Consider the following 18545-nt stretch of genomic DNA (forward strand, 5'->3'; position numbering starts at 1 on the left):
ATCATCTTTTAATTTCATTTTTCCATGAACTTTGTAAAGTACGGTTGCATTTTCTTCTAGAGATTATATAGGTTTGAACTTTACATTTAGGTCTATGACCCATTTGCAGTTAATTTTTACATATGGTATATGATGTGTGAATGCACTCCAGTGGTTGGTGGACCATCTGAGTTGTGGCTGTGGTGTCTAGCCGCTTTTGCAGCAGCCATGGTTATTGTGGTGGCTGTGGTGGGCCACCCACGTGGAGGTGCTGTTTTTGGCATGCTCCTTGGCACTGGCGATATGCCTGCTTGTGGGGTGTGTTTGGTTCCCTTCTCCATGCCTCTGGTCCCTGGGCAGGCCCCAAGGCACTGGCGCCATGTGCCTGGTTGTGGGAGAGGGTCCAGTCCCCTTCTCCATGTCCTGGGTCCCTGGGTGGGCCCCAAGGTACTGGCTTGGTGTGCCTGGTTGTGGGAGAGAGGTCCAGTTCCCTTCTCCATACCCTGGGTCCCCAGGTGGGCTCTGAGGTGCTTGCATGTTGTGCCTGGTTGTGGGAGGGTGGTCCAGTCCCCAACTCCATACCCTGGGTCCCTGTGTGGGCCCCAAGGTGCTGGCTCAGTGTGCCTCGTTGTCGGAGGGTACTCTGGTCCCCTTCTCCATGCCCTGGGTCAGCTCCGAAGTGCTGGCATGTTGTGCCTGGTTGTGGGAGGGTGGTCTGGTCCCCAACTCCATACCCCGGATCCCTGGGTGAGTCCCAAGGCGCTGGCTCAGTGTGCCTGGTTGTGGGAGAGAGGTCCAGTCCCCTTCTCCTTGCCTCGGGTCCCTGGGCGGGCCCCAAGGGGCTGGTGTGGTGTGCCTGGTTGTGGGAGGGGGATCCAGTCCCCTTCTTCATGCTTCAGGTCCCCAGGCTGGCCCCAAGGCACTGGTGCAATTTGCCTGGAAGTGGGAGTGGGGTCCGCTCCCCAGATCCAAGCCTCCAGGTCCCAGGCAGGCCCCAAGGTGTTGGTGGTGTGCCTGGGCCGGAACTAATTTTTTTGTCCTTTGCTTCTAACATGGGGGAACTTTCTGTGGGAACCAGTACTTGAGCTCTGTGGTTGTTTAAACCACTGCTTTGCTACTGTTTCCCTAGGGAAGGCTTTTTGTGCAGCTCAGGGTTTAATGGTTGACCTTATAGATACTTCCGGATCTCCAGAGACCCAGTGGATCTGGGTTGTGTAGAATCTCTGATCTGGGCCTGAGTATTTTCATCAAACTGCACCCCATGCAATTCTGCATTCCTGACCAGTCTCCTCTGAGTGGTCCTGCGCTGATTGGGGGGAAGATCAGCTGTCCTTGCTGTGCCCCAGTGCTCCCCTGGTGGGCATGTCTCACCCACCGCCCGTGCTCCAAACACTTCCCATGGGATGGGCCCTGCTCTGGTCCCTTGCAATGACTCACCGGCCTCTGAGTGGCTCCCTTTTTTCAGTTGTTCTGACTCCTTGCTCCTGCATGGGTCCATGGGAACTCTATTAGCAGTCTTGCTGTCCTGGGGGCTGCCAAGGCCCTCTTCTCTCCTGCTGCCTCCAAGTAACTCCATCTGAAGGGCACAGCTGTGGCTTCTGCCGGCTCCTGCTCCATGTGCTCAGCAGCTCCAGCATTAAAGCATCCACAGCCCGAAACGCTCAGAGCAGCTTTTTCTTTCTCTCATCGTAGCTTCTCCCACCTCCATGAACTCCGTAGGTCTCTCCTCCTCTTCCCCTGAGCTCCAGTGGCCCCGGCTTGGCTGATGTTACATTTTTATAGTTTTAAATTTGGTTGATTTGGGGGAGAGAGTGACACTGCGGACCATCTATTCCGCCATCTTGATTGGATTCGAGATACAACTGAATTTTGCCAATTAATTTTGTATACGTTTAGCAAACTTTCTAAATTACTTATCAGTTCTAGTAGCCGTTTTGTAGATTCCATCAGATTTTCTACATAGATGACCATGTTGTCAGTGAATAAAAGACAGTTTTAATCCTTTCTTTCTGGTCTGGATGCCTTTTATTTCTTTTCTTGTCTTTTTGCACTGGCTCAATCCTCAGTACAATTTTGAATAGGAGTGGTGTGAGCAGACATTCTTGTCACGTTTCTGACTTCAGGGGTAAAGCATTTAGTCCTTCACCATTAAGTATTGCTATAGATTTAAAATAACCTTAATCAAATTGAGGAAGTTCTTTTTCTGAGGAATAGACCTATATGGGATCCGAACCCGGGGCCTTGGTGTTATCAGCACCACACTCTCCTGAGTGAGCCACGGGCCAGCCCTCAAGTAAGAGTTTTAAAACTCATTTTTCTCCCCTTAGGAGCCTGGCTTTAGGCCCAAGCTTCTTACCCTTATTTCTTGCCTTTGGCTTGTTTTTAGCAACCCAGAATTTGATTTTTCATTTTGGCCCAAAGATGCTGCTTTTTTTTTTTTTTTGTCTTTTTGTCTTTTTTCCGTGTCCGGCAACGGATCGCAACCCTCAGTGTTGCCCCCGTACCGGACCGGGGACCGGCAACGGGATTGCAACCCTTGGCATTGCTCCCGCGCCTCGCTCAGCCAGTGAGCGGGAACCGGTCTGTACATGGGATCCGAACCCTCGGGCGGGAGCACCACCGCACTTCCCACGCGGCGCACTATCCAGTGCACCACCAGGCCGGCCCCTTCAAATGCTTTTTCTGCATTTATGAGATAAACATGGTTTTTCTTTCTTAGTTTGTTAATAAAGCAAGTTACATTGGTTGATTTTCTTATGTTAAACCAACCTTGCATTCCCAGGATAAACCCTACTTAGTGATGAGGTGTTATCCTTTTTATATGTTGATTCGATTTGCTAAAATTTTTATTAGAATTTTATTTATTAAAATTTATTAGAGTCCGTGAATATTCATAAGGGATATTGATCTGTAGTTTTATCTTCTTGTAATGTCTTTTGTTGTTAAAGAATATATTTTAGATGACTTGAATCCTTCTAAATTTAGTAAGACTTACTTTATATCCCAGAACATGCTCTACCTTGGTAAACGTTCTATGTGCACTTGAAAAGACTGTGTATTCTGCAGTTTTGGGTGGAGTATACTATTTGTGTAAAATAGATCAACAGTGTTTTTGTTTCATGAGTAATGAAGTTATGTTATTATTAAATTGTTGCTTATTTTGCTGCAAACTGTTGCTTCACTATATAAAAACAGCACCAGCAAATGCTGTATATTAAAAAATTAAGATAGTATTGTTCTTCATCTGATACTGTATAACAAAAACTTTTCTCCACTCCCAAGTTATTTCCAATGGAAAGATCATTAAGTATTTTGATCCAAATCCAGGGATAAATGTAAGCAAACTACAATATCATAGAAGGCTTAAGATAACAATGTTACCCTTGAATTACATAATTTTCATAACTAGTTTTTATGACACAGCCACTGCCACCACACAGTCGGCTCACCACCACAAGCCTGGCTTGCTGTCACAGCTATCGTGCAGGCAGCCCACTGACCGCTTGACTTCACTGACACAGGAGAGTCACCAGTGGAGCCCAGGGAAAGAGGTGAGCAAGTACAGACCCATGACCTAGTGGCCCAACCAATAGGGGGAATTTCACTCTTACACATGGTAGCACACTGTGGGTGGGAGGTACATGTGCAGCTCACATGACTGCCTTGATCCGGGGAGAGACACACATGGAACTCCCCAAGAGAGCAGAAACCCAGGATACCCAAAGAGAGTAAGAATGAAAATTCCCAGTCACCACCAACCCATCCCCTAACTGGGAGAAGAAAGGACTCAGGAGGAGCCTCTGCCTGTAGGATAAGGAAAAAGAAACCATGCTCAGGGTCACCATTCAGACTGAGAAGCTCCTGTATACCCCAGTGCATCTATCAGCATCACAGGATACTAGCCAGGGTGCCAACAAGCCTGCACAGGGACACCCACCCCAGGCAAAGAGTGACAGGGCACCCATGAACATCTTCCAAGAACTTGAGAGACTACCCACATCCTTGATGAATCAACACAGCATCACTAATTTCACCAAGGAATCACTAAGTACCCCAGTGCCTTGGCCATGGATGCATGCACATGCAGCTCCAACACTGAATCCAGCCAAAGTACACATACTGTGTCTACCTGGAACAAATACTAAAACACCATACTCAACAGGTGATTAAAACACATCTACAGGAGGAAGTCTCTCTCCTCAAAGCCCACTCCAGAGTAATAGAAATAGTAACTGTTCTACCAGATGACCAGACATCAATGTAGAGATACTAGGGAAAAAAACAACACCACCAAGAAAATATGACATCACCAAAGGAATGCAACAATTCTCATGCACCTTATCCCATAGAGCCAGAAACCCTTGAAATAACTGAGGATTCTGAGCAATAATCTTAAGGAAACTCAAAAAGATATGAGAAAATTCAGACAACAAAATGAAACAAGAAGAAGTATCCAGGATATGAAGGAGTAAATTTAAAAAGAGATTAATACCATAAAAAAGAACGTAGCAGAACTTATGGAACTGAAGGATTCACTCAGTAAAATAAAAAACACAACTTAGAGCTTAAGCAACAGGTTAGAGCAAGCAGCAGAAGAAATTTCTGATCCTGAAGAGAGTCTTTTTGAAATAACCCAGCTGGACCAAAAAAAAAAAGGAAAAAAGAATTTTTTAAAAAATGAAGAAAATCTAAGTGAGCTACTAGCAAACAACCTTAAGTGCACAAACATCAAAATCATGGAAGTTCTGAATGGGGAGGACAAAGGAAAAGGCACTGAAAACCTATTCAACAAAATAATAACAGCATCACTTCTTGGCCTTTTGGCTAAGGTCACGTGCAAAATAATAACAGAATTCCCAGATATAGGGAAAGACACCGACCTTCAGATCCAGGAGGCTCAAAGGTCCCCAAACAGATTCAACCCCAAAACGTCCTTTCTGGGACACATTATAGTCAAACTTGCAAAGCTTAAAGATGAAGAGAGAATCTTAAAAACAGCAAGATAAAGTTATCCTTATCAGACTAACACAGACTCCTCAACAGAAACTCTACAGGCCAGAAGAGAATGGGATGATATATTCAAACTACTAAAAGAAAAAAACTGTCAGCCACGGTTATACCTAGCAAGGCTTTCCTTCAGAAATGAGGGAGAAATAGTGTATTTCTCAAACAAACAAAAACTGCAAGAGTTCACCACCACCCGACCAGCCCTGCAAGAAATCTTAAAGGGAGTCCTGCATCTGGAATTTGAAAAATGATAATCACTACAATGAACACTCAGGAAAGAATAAAACTCACTGGTAGAACAAAAATGCAAATAAGAAAAAGAAAGAAATTTTACCACAGATGATAATTTCATGAATTCTGAATATTATAACTAGATTGTAGAGCCTAGCCTAAAAATCATAGGGTATGTGAAAAAAATATATATTATGTTTATCTGAAATCATTAGAAAATTAAGGGGTGTTTTCTTCCAGCAACAGTGTTGTGAGTAGTTTTGCCACTGGTATTGCTCAAAGTGAATATTTTAAGTCTATCCACTACTAATTTAAGACAACAATGCTGGATTAAGTTGTTTCATGCTCGTTTAATTAAGCGTTCCATTTTCACTCCTCAATAGACTCCCTGTTTCTCATATAGTTCTTCACTCATTAGTGAAGTATTACGCAGTGCTATTTTTTTTTTTTTTTGCATACTCTTACGCAGTGCTATTTTGATCTGACAACCAACTTAACAAGATTTGTTAACAAGTCCTGGATTTGCTTCAAGAGGCTCTGTAATCTCAGTTACTTCTCCAGATAGAAGAGAACAAAGTTCACAAGCAACTTTCACANGAACCCTCGGCAGGAGTGCTGCCGCGCTTCCCAAGCGGCGCACTGTAGCAGTGCGCCACCGCGCCAGCCCAGGGAAAAAGGATTCTTTAAAAATTAAGAAAATCTAAGAAAGCTGGCAAACAACCTTAAGTGCACAAACATCCACATTATGGGACTTCCAGATGGGGAGGAGAAAGGAAAAGGAATTGAAAACCTATTCAACAAAATAATAACGGCATCACTTCTCAGCCTTTTAGCTAAGATCAAGTGCAAAATAATAACAGAACTTCCCAGGTATACGGAAAGACACAGATTCAAGAAGCTCAAAGATCCCCAAACAGATTCAATCCAAAAAGGTCCTCTCTGAGACACATTATAGTCAAACTGGCAAAGCTCAAAGACAAAAAGAGAATATACCTAGCAAGGCTTTCCTTCAGAAATGAGGGAGAAATAGTGTATTTCTCAAACAAACAAAAACTGCAAGAGTTCACCACCACCCGACCAGCCCTGCAAGAAATCTTAAAGGGAGTCCTGCATCTGGAATTTGAAAAATGATAATCACTACAATGAACACTCAGGAAAGAATAAAACTCACTGGTAGAACAAAAATGCAAATAAGAAAAAGAAAGAAATTTTACCACAGATGATAATTTCATGAATTCTGAATATTATAACTAGATTGTAGAGCCTAGCCTAAAAATCATAGGGTATGTGAAAAAAATATATATTATGTTTATCTGAAATCATTAGAAAATTAAGGGGTGTTTTCTTCCAGCAACAGTGTTGTGAGTAGTTTTGCCACTGGTATTGCTCAAAGTGAATATTTTAAGTCTATCCACTACTAATTTAAGACAACAATGCTGGATTAAGTTGTTTCATGCTCGTTTAATTAAGCGTTCCATTTTCACTCCTCAATAGACTCCCTGTTTCTCATATAGTTCTTCACTCATTAGTGAAGTATTACGCAGTGCTTTTTTTTTTTTTTTTGCATACTCTTACGCAGTGCTATTTTGATCTGACAACCAACTTAACAAGATTTGTTAACAAGTCCTGGATTTGCTTCAAGAGGCTCTGTAATCTCAGTTACTTCTCCAGATAGAAGAGAACAAAGTTCACAAGCAACTTTCACACTTTCCAAAGTACCAAACTAATCTTGTTTGTTCAATTTTGTTTCATCTTTAGGCACACTAAAGATGTAAACGACATCACATCTCGCAAAACTTCTTGTGCAAAACCACTCATGCTCACTGTTCTAAAGTTCCAATATCATCTTCTGCTGTTACCCATTCATGCCTGTGAATTTACGCATGGAAAGCAGAGCAGGTCCTGTGTGCGGCCTCACTGGCACCTTCTCTCAGTGCCAAGGCCTTTGCCCACAGGCTCCACGCTGCTCGCTGCTTGCAGCGTACCACGTGGGCAGGGGTGCTGAGAGTTGCCGTGCAGGCCTTGGCCACCCAGGCCAATGGGGGTGGGTGGAGTAGGTCAATAGTGTTCTTAAAGTATTCCATATCCTTACCAGTTTTCTGTACCTGTTCTTTCAATTATTAAGGGAGGGAAGTTAAAATCTCTAATATAATTAAATTATTTATCTTTGCCATTCTATAATATTTTGTTTCATGTGTTTTGAAGCTCTGCTATGAGGTACATAAATATTCATAATTGTATGAATAATTCTCCTTGGCCTTTGTCATCCCTAATAATATTCTCTGTTCTCAAATTTACTTTGTCTGAAATTAATAAAGCCACTCCAGCTTTCTTTAGATTAGTGGTAGCATGGTGTATGTTTTTAACCCTTTTAACTTATGGTGTCATTATATTTAAAGTACATTTTCTAGTCAATATATAACTGAATATTGCTTTTTATCCAATCTGTATCTGCTTTATATACTCTTCAATTGAGATATTTAAACCATTTACATTTAACAGAATTATTGGTTTGGTTAGGTTTAAACCTCTCATCTCACTATTTGTTTTCTACTTGTCCCATCTGTTCTTTGTTCCCTTTTCTCTCTTTTTGTCTTCTTTTAGATTCACTGTGTATTTTTATGATTCCATTTTGTCTCTTCTGTAGGCTTATTAGATATCACTCTGAATTTGATGTGTAACTTTGTGATGCATCTTCACTCATCACAGACCGTCTTCCCGCGACATTAACCACTTCAGCTGTAGCACAGGAACCTTAAAACAGTGAACTTCCATTTCTTCCTTCAAGGTCTTTGTGCTATTCTTATCATACTTTATTTTTTTTTTTTACATACATAAATCCAACGCAATGTGTTTTTTTTTGTTTGTTTTGTTTAAGAAGTCAATTATCTTTTAAAGAGATATAAATATTAGGAACAAAATCTCATACATTTACCCATTTTGTTACCATTCCCAGCGCTCTTTATCTCTTTGTGTAGATCCAGATTTCCACCTGGTATCATTTTCCTTCTGCTTGAACAACTTCTTTTAACATTTCTTGTAATGTGGGTCTTCTGGTGGTGTACACTTCCACCTTTTGTGTGTAGGCAGAAGTCTTTATTTCACCTTTATTTTGGAAAGATATTGACTCAGTATAAAATTCTAGGGTGGCAGTTTATTTTCTTCCACTTCTTTAAAGATGTGACTCCAGTGTCTTCTTGCTTGCATTGTTTCCAACAGGAAATCTGCTTTCATCTTAATCTTTGTTCCCCTGTTCCTAACTTGTCCCCTCCAACCCCACTGCCACCTGCTTTTAAGATTTTTTATGTATCACTGGTTTCCCACCATTTTATTATGACTGGCTTTGGTATAGTTTTCTTCATGTTTCTCATGCTTGTTGAGCATCTTGTATCTATGGGTTTATTCTTTTCATCAAACTTAGACTTTTTTTCAGTCATTATTTATTCAGATAATTTTTCTGTCCCAACCTCTCCCTCTTTATATGGACTCCAATTACACATTACACATATATTAGGTCCCTGACGTTATCCCAAAGGTCACTGACACTAATTTTTTTTTTTTAACTCTCATTTCTAAGTTCACTAGTCTTTTTTTCTGCAATGTCTAACCTGTGGCTGATCTTTCCAGCATATTTTTTCATCTCATGCATTGTAGTTTTTAATCTCTAAAAGTTTGATTTGGGGCATTTTCATGTCTTCCATGTCTCTCCTTAACCTTTAGAACATACAAAATATAGTTATAATAACTGTTTTAATGTTTTAGTACACTAATTCTAATATCTGTTTTAGAGCTGGGTTGTTCTGAACTGATTGATTTATCTTGACCTTATGCACATTATATTCCAAGTTTTTTGGAGTGTCTGGTAATTTTTTATTGGACTCCAAATGTTGTGAATTTTACCTAGTTGGGTGCTGGGCAATTTTGTATTCCCATAAAATATTCTTGAACTTTGTTCTGGAACTGAGTTAAGTTACTTGGAAACAGTTCAATGCTTTTGGTTCTTGCTCTAAAGATCTGTTAGACAGGCCTGGTGCAGTGCTGTCTCTAGAGCTAATTATTTCCACTTCTGAGGCAAGACTCTTCTGTGTACTCTGTCAATGCCTGGTCAGTCATAAGGTTTTCCGGTCTAGCTGGTGAGAACAGACACTGTCCCCAGCCTCATAGGAGCACTGGGCACTGTTAGCTCTAATCCTTTTGGGAGGTTCTTTACTCAGCCTCCCTTCAGTGCATGTGCGGATCAATACTCAGCTGAATACTCAAGAGTGATCCTTTGCTGATCAATGATGTCTCTCTCTGTGCAGCTCTCTCCTCTCTGGTTCTCCGTCCTTTAAACTTCAGTGGTTTTAGTCTCCATGGACTTTAAGATCTGTCTCTTCAACTCAGGAAGTCCACTGGCTTCTCCTCCCCTGTGCTGTGGCCTGGAAACCCTCTCAAGGAATAAGCTGGGACAATCAAAGGATTCACTTGGTGTATTTCCCATCTCTCAGGCATCACTGACCTTTGTTACAGTGATGAGCAGTATCTTAAAACTGTTGCTTCCTATATCTTAGCCACTTTTTGATTGCCTTAGTCAGGAGAGTAAATCCAGTCTCTGTTACTCCATCTCACCAGAAGTGGAAGTCTCTCACATTGTTTTATTCTGTCTTCATTAATTCCACTCATCAGCTTCATTTCCCTCAACCTAATCCATGCCATACAATCTTCTTTAAAAGACTCAGGTCTCCCTCCTGTCCTCTCTTCTGCCATGTTTCCCATTCTCTCTTCCACACAGTGCATGTGCGGATCAATACTCAGCTGAATACTCAAGAGTGATCCTTTGCTGATCAATGATGTCTCTCTCTGTGCAGCTCTCTCCTCTCTGGTTCTCCGTCCTTTAAACTTCAGTGGTTTTAGTCTCCATGGACTTTAAGATCTGTCTCTTCAACTCAGGAAGTCCACTGGCTTCTCCTCCCCTGTGCTGTGGCCTGGAAACCCTCTCAAGGAATAAGCTGGGACAATCAAAGGATTCACTTGGTGTATTTCCCATCTCTCAGGCATCACTGACCTTTGTTACAGTGATGAGCAGTATCTTAAAACTGTTGCTTCCTATATCTTAGCCACTTTTTGATTGCCTTAGTCAGGAGAGTAAATCCAGTCTCTGTTACTCCATCTCACCAGAAGTGGAAGTCTCTCACATTGTTTTATTCTGTCTTCATTAATTCCACTCATCAGCTTCATTTCCCTCAACCTAATCCATGCCATACAATCTTCTTTAAAAGACTCAGGTCTCCCTCCTGTCCTCTCTTCTGCCATGTTTCCCATTCTCTCTTCCACGTACTTCATTAGGGGCCTTTCCTCTTCCTGCCATGCAACAGCCTACTGAAGGCTGAGGCTGTGTGTACTTGTCCTCTGAGTACTCCCAGCACCTAGCAGAGTGCCTCACCATCGTGAGCACCAGATTACTATGCAGAGAATAAACCAGTGCTTGATACCCAACCAGCTACAGGTTGTGCCCTTTTGTGGTCTGGGGATCAGAATGCATTTTTCCAGAGACAACATGAAAGTCAGGGAGGACAATCAAAGTGGCCTACTGTGAAGAATCAGGTCCTCCCTCCCTCTTCCCCTTCTTAAGATTTTCTTTGTATGAGTTAATGACCAAGAGGAACACTGTTTTCTCCAAGATAGGAAAGGAAAAAAAAGAGAGAAGAGGAGGCTGGAGGCCAGGAAGCAACTGCCCTGCACCTGACCCCCATCCTGGGCTAAGGGAGGGATCTGGGCCCAGCTGGATGGGGGAGTCAGTAGATCAGAAACTAAAGGACTATACTGCCTTGGTGAGGTCTTCTGAAAAGGAGAGGACCTGAGTGGCCTTGTTCTCAAGGATACATGGATGTGCCAAGACCCTACAGGGGCGTGTGAGGACGCAGAGCCCAGAAAATACAGGCATTTTTATAAGCTATGAACCCCTCAGTGGTCAGAGGTTGGCAAAGATGGAATGATAGCTGGAATCCTGGGCCCATCCATCGAATCTTATCTATTCTATACCATAGTTGATTCTAGACTCCCATGGGGCAGGTTTATTCCCCTCTATCAGTTGGGCAGCAGCAGCACACACAGCACCCTATCAGTGCCACACTGGCAGCAGGAAGGTGCAGGAGAGGGCTCCCTCTGAGGCCAGGTAAGGACAGCGAAGCCCAGCAGCTCTCCAGGGAGCTGTGATGGGCCTTTCTGTAGTTTGCAGGGCCAATCAGGGCAGGAAGGAAAATGCTGCCTCATTCGAGCATGTGGAGAGGGTGTAAGTCTCTTCAGAAACTCTAGATTTTCTAATGAGCTTTAAATGAGCAGCTTAATCTGCTTAGCCTCCTGGAGTCGGAATGGGTATGGCAGAAGGTAGAGAAGGGCTGATGCCCATGCTGAGCTGCATTCGAGAGCACAGCAGTGAGGCTTTGATTTGTCTGTTACAAACACATAGGCCTCTGTTTCCCCCACCCTGTTGGCTCCCCATCCTTAGCGCTAGTGAGGCCTTTTCTGCATCAGATGTCAGTTAGAACATCTCGATAATGACCCCAGCACCAGGGACACCTCTGAAGTCAGTAGCCCCCAAGCCCATCTCCATACCCCCGGCATGGGAGAATGGTTTCCCTTACCTGGATGTTTTCCGTGGCCTCTGGAGAGACAGGTTCCTCTGGCTCCTCAACTATTTCCTGGGAACCCTGGCTGTTACTCTTGAGCTCAGCATCTTTGAAAGAAAGAGTCAAATAAGGACAGAAAACAGAAAATAACTACCTGCAGAACCATAGGAAACTGAACAGCATGATCATGTGCTTTTAAGCTACAGCGTATCGGAAGCCTTGTATCCTTCAGGGAGGAAGAGTGGGGTCGCTGAAGCCCACCCCAGTTCTGACTTTGATGGAGGGGTCCTGGGCAAGTTCCTCCCTCAACTTTTCTGTGCCCTTATCTGCACGATGGAGATAAAATGGTATTTGCCCCAGGGGAGCTGTGGAGATGACGTGTGCAGCAGGCCTGGGCTGGGCCTGGCATGCAGGAGGCTCAACCTATGCCAGTAGCCCCCTCTGCAGTGTACAAACAACTGAGTATTAGGTTCCTGGATGGCAGGTTCCCACAAGGTGGGAAAGACCACAATTAGCTCTGTCAGTGCTAACCAAATCCCAAGAATTAGCAGAAGGCCTGCATTCTCTTTGTGTGGAAATACTGCAAACATGTGGTGTGTCAGTGGCCACAATGTTCACTTTTCTATTTTCTAAGCAAGAAGAACTGGAGCTGAGCATTATTGTTTTAATGTGTTCTGAAAAGTCAACAATCAGGGTAGTTTTTATGTATTTAACCTTCGATAAAAATTACAGTAAAAAAAAATCTATTTTGTCTGAAAAACCCTTTTCTCCCACCCCACCACCCTTTTTTCATTTTTCCAAACACTCCATCCCAAGGAGGGTGATTTGGGAGAGGATATCACTGAAGGAATGCAGTCCTTTCCTCCTGCCTCCCCCAGTGCCCGCTCTGCTGGGGGATTCTCAGCTATGACATCTGCCCTTGGCCTTCAGGCCTCAGCTCAGAGCTGAGGATGCTCTACCCAGATGCAGGAGGGAGAGACAGCCAGGACCCTCTGTGCTTCCTCTCCACAGTGTCTTCCAGTGTCAGCAGCACCTGAAGACACCTCTCAGCCCCAAATCACTGGATCACTAATGCTTTCTCCCTACTTCTGGCAAAGATGTAGGTGAATGAAACCAAATGAAATTCTAAGAGAAAAATGAGATGCCTGGGGAAGTGTAAATGTACATAACATTGAAGGTACAATGAGAGAGAACTGCATCCCAGCATGACAGGTGGCTCTTTTGCATGAAGAGAAAATGTCCTGAGAAGAGAGGAACAGAGGACTTAGAATACCTCATCTGAAGAAAGGCATTTTGGGGAAAATAAGATGTATCACAACTCTAGTTCCTGACACGTCGTGTACCCTGCAAAATTTTCTAAATAGCCTCTATGAGGTTTCTAGCATTCTCATGAAGACAGGAGCAGCATGCTTTCTACATTAATCTACTGTGTTATTGAGATATACATGCATATGGAAAAGTGTGCAGCTCAGTGAACTCCACGTTTACCCCTATGTGACAACCACCAGGGTGAATATATAGCATCCAGAAGGTTCTCTCACCTCCCCGTCCAGTCAATACGCCTTTCAAGCATAACCGCTATTCTCACTTTTACTACCATTGATTAGTTTTACTCAGCAGCAAACTTTTGAATGAAAAAAATATATATCAATAACTACTTATTCTTAAGTTGCACTTCATTTAAAAAAAGATACTTCTTTCCTATTTTAAGTTTTAAATTCAAAGAATAACAAAAAAACACAACTAAGAAAATTAGACCTTCACTGTGCATATATTTCTTTTATAATTAGGACAAAATTACTACAATGGAATAAATCTTAAAGAATAGATTAGATTTGCAATGAACTCACAATCCTGGTCTTAACCGTCTGACAGTCTAATGTTCATGGGACAATTACTTACTACAATGGCTAATTGTCTTGGCTAAATTGTCATGAGGTGTTGCAGTTGACTGTTAAGCAGCTGTCACACTCATCTCCAGAGGTGGCTGCATTTCAGAACGGGGTGAGTTGATGCTATATCTCTCTTTCCAGTGTCTCTGGGGTTTGGGAGCTTTAATTAGTTTATGTTCATAATGGGCCCTGAGATCCTCAAATGTGAGATGCTTTCCCAGGGAAAAGTCATGGCAGTGGTATTATATAACACACAACTAAAAACACGACTGACGCTGCAAACCGAGTTGTTATTTTATGGCTTATACTAGCTAAGTAGCTTAGAAGTCCTGAGCCAGTGGTTTACTGTGGTTGGAGTGAAGGCACAACTTGCTAGGACTTTCTCTCTATGTAAGACTGCTTATCTGAAGTGCGTTTACCTTGAAGTTAATGAAGCCGGAAGTTCAGGCACTCCCCAGCACAAGCCCCTCCCAAGGCACAGTGTCTAACATTGCATTCATAATTTTCCATTCTTTTCCTTAAAGAGATCTCCTGAATTGTACAGACTTTAGGTCCCACAAGACTTTGGCTCTATCTTGCTCTTTATCTAATAAGAATAACACATAGAGGATGCAAAATAACACATTTTGAAGGCTTTAGGAATAAATAATAGTATACAATTTTGTATTTTTTACATTTATTTTAAATATCCCTCAAAATCCCAACAATAGTTTTTTTTGTGTGTGTGCAATGAAATAACCTGGTTCTGAAAGAGTAAATATGGAGGAATAGTCAGTAAACAAAATTTATAAAAAGAACAAAAAGTGGGACGACTTTCCTACTGAATATCAAGAGGTAATACAAAGCCATAGTTATTAAAACAGTGGGTTACTGGAGTAGAAACAGAACAGAATGGAATCCAGAAATAGTGCCAGACAGTTATAAAATGCTGATGTATGTTAACACTGGCATTTCAAATTAATGAAGAAAGAATAAACTATGCAATAAATAGTGTTGGCTAACCATATGAGAACAAATAAAATTTCAGCCCTTGTTTCATATCGTACGCAAAAATCATTTGCAGGTAGATTACAGCCTGAAGGTTTTTAAAAACCCACTTTGAAATTACTAGGATAAAATATAAGAGAATATCTCTATGACCTTGTAGGTAGGGCAACCCTTCCTTAGAAATGCAGAAAGCAAAAGTCATAAAAGAAAAATATTGACACATTTGGTCACACCAAAATTTAAATGTTCTGCCAAAAGTACCCTAAAAAGGTTTTTAAAAGTAAGTAAATAAATGGAGAAAATATTTGGAACACATTTAATGAAACAATGATTGAATTCCAGGAAAAGAGAAACAAAGGAAAGAAAATGGACAGGAAATGTAAGTGTCCAATAATCATACAAAAAGTGTTCAACCTCAACTGTATTCACAAAAATTAACTTAAAACAATGGTATCTCCTTTCATGCATATCATATTCACCAAAGTTTAAAATTCTGACAACACTAAGTATTGGGAAAGGAGGAAAAGCTCAGAAGGAAGGCCACCAGTACAGTCACATTTGGTGGCAATGTGAGTACTTCCAAGCCCAGTACAAACAATTCCAGAAATATAGGCTATGGAAACTCCTGCAAGAGGCCCAAAAATACATGTTTAAGTAGGCTTATTGCAGCCCTGTTTGCAATAACAAAAATAACAAGGCTGGCCAGTTAGCTCAGTTAGTTACAGTGCAGCCTTATAATCGCAAGGTCAACAGGTTCAGATCCCCACACTGGCCAGCCGCAAAAAAACAAAAACAAAAACAAAACAAACAAACAAACAAAAACAAAATAACGGAAACAACCTAGGCATCCAGCCAAGAACAAATGTGGCACACTCCATACAGTGAAAAGCTACCCACAGGTAAAAGGGATGTCCCAGATTTATGCATAGCAACATTATTAGATCTCAAAAAGTTGAGTTAAGAAGCAAATTTCTGAATATTGCATACACATATGACACAATTTATGTAGAAAACACTGCCACAAAGAGGTGGTGTTTTTTCTGTGGATACATGGGATTTATGTAAAAGTATAAAAAAGAGGTCTGAAAGGATACATATGAAAGTTAGAACAATGGTGCTGTGGATTGATTGAATTCTGTCCCCAAAAGTTCACATATTAGAAGCTTAATTCCCACTGTAACTGGTGAGGGTGGGGAATCCTATTATGGTAATTGAAAGGTGGGGACTTGAAGAAGTGATTAGATTGTAGGACCATGCCATAGTGAATGGATTAATAATGATGGTCAGGGCGTGGTTCTCAGGTGCTCTGCCATTTTTCTGCCATGTGAAACCACTACCTGCATTGCTGTAAAGCCACTACCAAAGAAGACCCTCACCAGATGTGTTGCCTGGACTTTGGACTTCTTAGCCTCTGAAACTGTAGCAATGAATTTCATTTTCTTGCAAATTACCCGGTTCCAGAAATTTTGTTATAAGCGACAGAAACAGACTAGTACAAATGGCTATTTGGGGAGGAGAGGGAGAACCACGATTAGAAGTTGATCAAAAGGAACTCAGCTTTAACAGGATTACCCTAAGGGTTGTAAAGGAGAAGAGTTTCAAATATCACTAACACAATTAAGATTCAAAAAAAAAAGTTTAATTATAAAAGTAAATTTCTATCTTCAAAGTGTTACAAAATGGTCATTTCTGTCTAGTATTTTAATATTATGAATGATTTCAGAAAATTCTGACAAATGAGTTTAAGGCAATAAGCTTTAAGAGGAGGAAAGAGAAAAGATTAGAGATTCGAGTTAAACCATTCAATTCAAAGTTCAATGGAGAAAGGTTTGTTTGCTCTATTAGGTATCCAGAAGAAAACAATGAATAAGATGTGGTCCTTACTCTAAGAGGGTCCCACATGATCAGGGTGTGTCGGGTCCACCACCGGCCGACCCGAACAGCCTTAGCCTCGTTCCTTTCAGTGGGCGAGCAAATGGCCCGGATTCCTCTTTCCCTCCAGTCCCCTTTGGAAGGAGATGGAGGAAGAGAGCCATGAAGAGAGGTGAGCACACCGCCGGCCCCAAAACAGCCCGGTTAAAGGACACTCAGATGCGGCGGGGGTTCTGTCGAGGCAGTTCGTTTATTATCACACAAGCACTTGCTTTTATAGGCAGATGGGGAGGGGAGGTTTTAACATAATCCTATCAGCTTAAAGGTTACGAGAGCATGCATCCTGTCTCAATGCCTAGCTATTGCAATCACGCAGTGTTCACGAGCGGAAGTGCGTATTTGGCCAATAAGGGCTAAGGCAAGCTTCCTGCAGACACTCCCACCCTACTTTCTCCCAGCGCCGTCTTAGGCTGCCACGTTAATATGCCCTTGTGGGCCCATAATGGCGCCGCTTGTAATGTCACAGGTGGCGTTAGTTTTTAAGGCCCAACAAGGGTGTACACGGTTGTACACACACACACACACACACATGCATGCACACGTAGCTATCTTGTAGTGTGAGAATTGCTAGAGCAGAGGTAGAAACATAGCACATTGAATGTTCATTTATTTGTCCCTTTATTCATTTAAAAATATATATATTTCACACATATCGTTTGTTAAACAATAACATTCTTGGTTTCTACGTGCTGGGGATTGAGCAGTAAACAGGGCAGAAGAGGGCCTTGCCCTGCTGAAGCAAGTTAGTAAGTACCCAAGAAAATATTAAGTCATGACAGATGGCATGCAGAAAATCAGACCTTGGGGGATGCTTCAGCTTGGGTGGTCAGAGAAGTCCTCCCTGACATTTAAGCTAAGACCTGAATGACAAAAAGTAGCCTTTCATTTATTTTATTGTAAAAGACAATGGAGAAAAGGAGCACAGACAAATCTTTCAAGGCCTTTTGCTGAAGAGTGAAGAAGTCCTTATTTCTTGGCAGGTTTTTCTCCCTTGATTGACCTCCTACCCTTTGGCCCTCTTTGTAATTGGGTTAGTTTTCTGCAGCTGCTCTAACAAATTATCACTCAGTTAGTGGCTTGAACAACACAAATTTATTCTCTCACAGTTCTGGAAGCCAGAAGTGGGACATCTGTATCCCTGAGTTGAAATCAAGGCATCAGCAGGGCCATAGTCGGACCAGAGGCCCTGGGAGAGACTCCGTTGCTCGCTTCCTCCAGCTTCTGGAAGCTGCGGCACCCTGACTCGTAGCTGTGGCATTTCAGTCTCTGCTTCCATGATCACATTGGTTCTTCCTCTTCTGTATAATCTTTCTCTTTCTCTCCCTTCTGAGGACACTTGTGATAGCATTTAGGGATCCTCAGATAATCCATGATAACTTCATCTCAAGATCCTTAATCACACTTATAAAAACGCTTTTTCTAAAAATAAGGCAAAATTTACAGGTTCCAGAAATTAGGACAAGGACATCTTTTGGGAGGTCATTTTTCAGTCATCTTCAATAGGTACCTATGGCTGACTGAATGCAGTGTATTCATCCAAATGCTTACTAGGAAGATCAAACTCAACGTGTCCAAATCAGAAATCACTGTCATCATTTCAGCATCTCCATCAAATAAGCCATTCAACTCTTATTAATCTCATCTCACAGATGGTTTCTCCATTCACTCAACTTCTGAAACCATCCTTGATATTTCCCTTTTCTGGAACCTCCTTTTCCAACATACAATAAGATATCAAATTCCATTAATTCTCCAAAACGTCTTCCAGGTCCATCCCATGGTCACTGTCCTGATTCAGTCTCTCCTCATCTCTTTCCAGGACATCACTGTGGCCTTTGTAAAGTCTTCCTGTGAACTAGAAGCTGACTATGAAACTCTTTTCTAATTAAAGATTTCCAGGGGCCGGCCC

The 18545-nt window shown here is 42.0% G+C and overlaps 1 protein-coding gene across 1 annotated transcript in view; it reads right to left on the reverse strand.

The window, feature by feature from the left end:
• The window catches only part of LOC103608837 (uncharacterized protein C20orf26-like), a gene marked incomplete at both ends in the record, with an annotated part of 77900 nt that overhangs the window by 50347 nt on the left and 9008 nt on the right, over positions 1-18545 (reverse strand). The window contains one exon of the mRNA XM_008593226.1: positions 11841-11932. Coding sequence (XP_008591448.1) covers positions 11841-11932 — 92 coding nt within the window. The remainder of the gene's footprint in view (positions 1-11840; positions 11933-18545) is intronic.

Source organism: Galeopterus variegatus, unplaced genomic scaffold (genome assembly GCF_000696425.1).
Source record: "Galeopterus variegatus unplaced genomic scaffold, G_variegatus-3.0.2 Scaffold8904, whole genome shotgun sequence".
NCBI classification, from domain to species: Eukaryota; Metazoa; Chordata; class Mammalia; order Dermoptera; family Cynocephalidae; genus Galeopterus; species Galeopterus variegatus.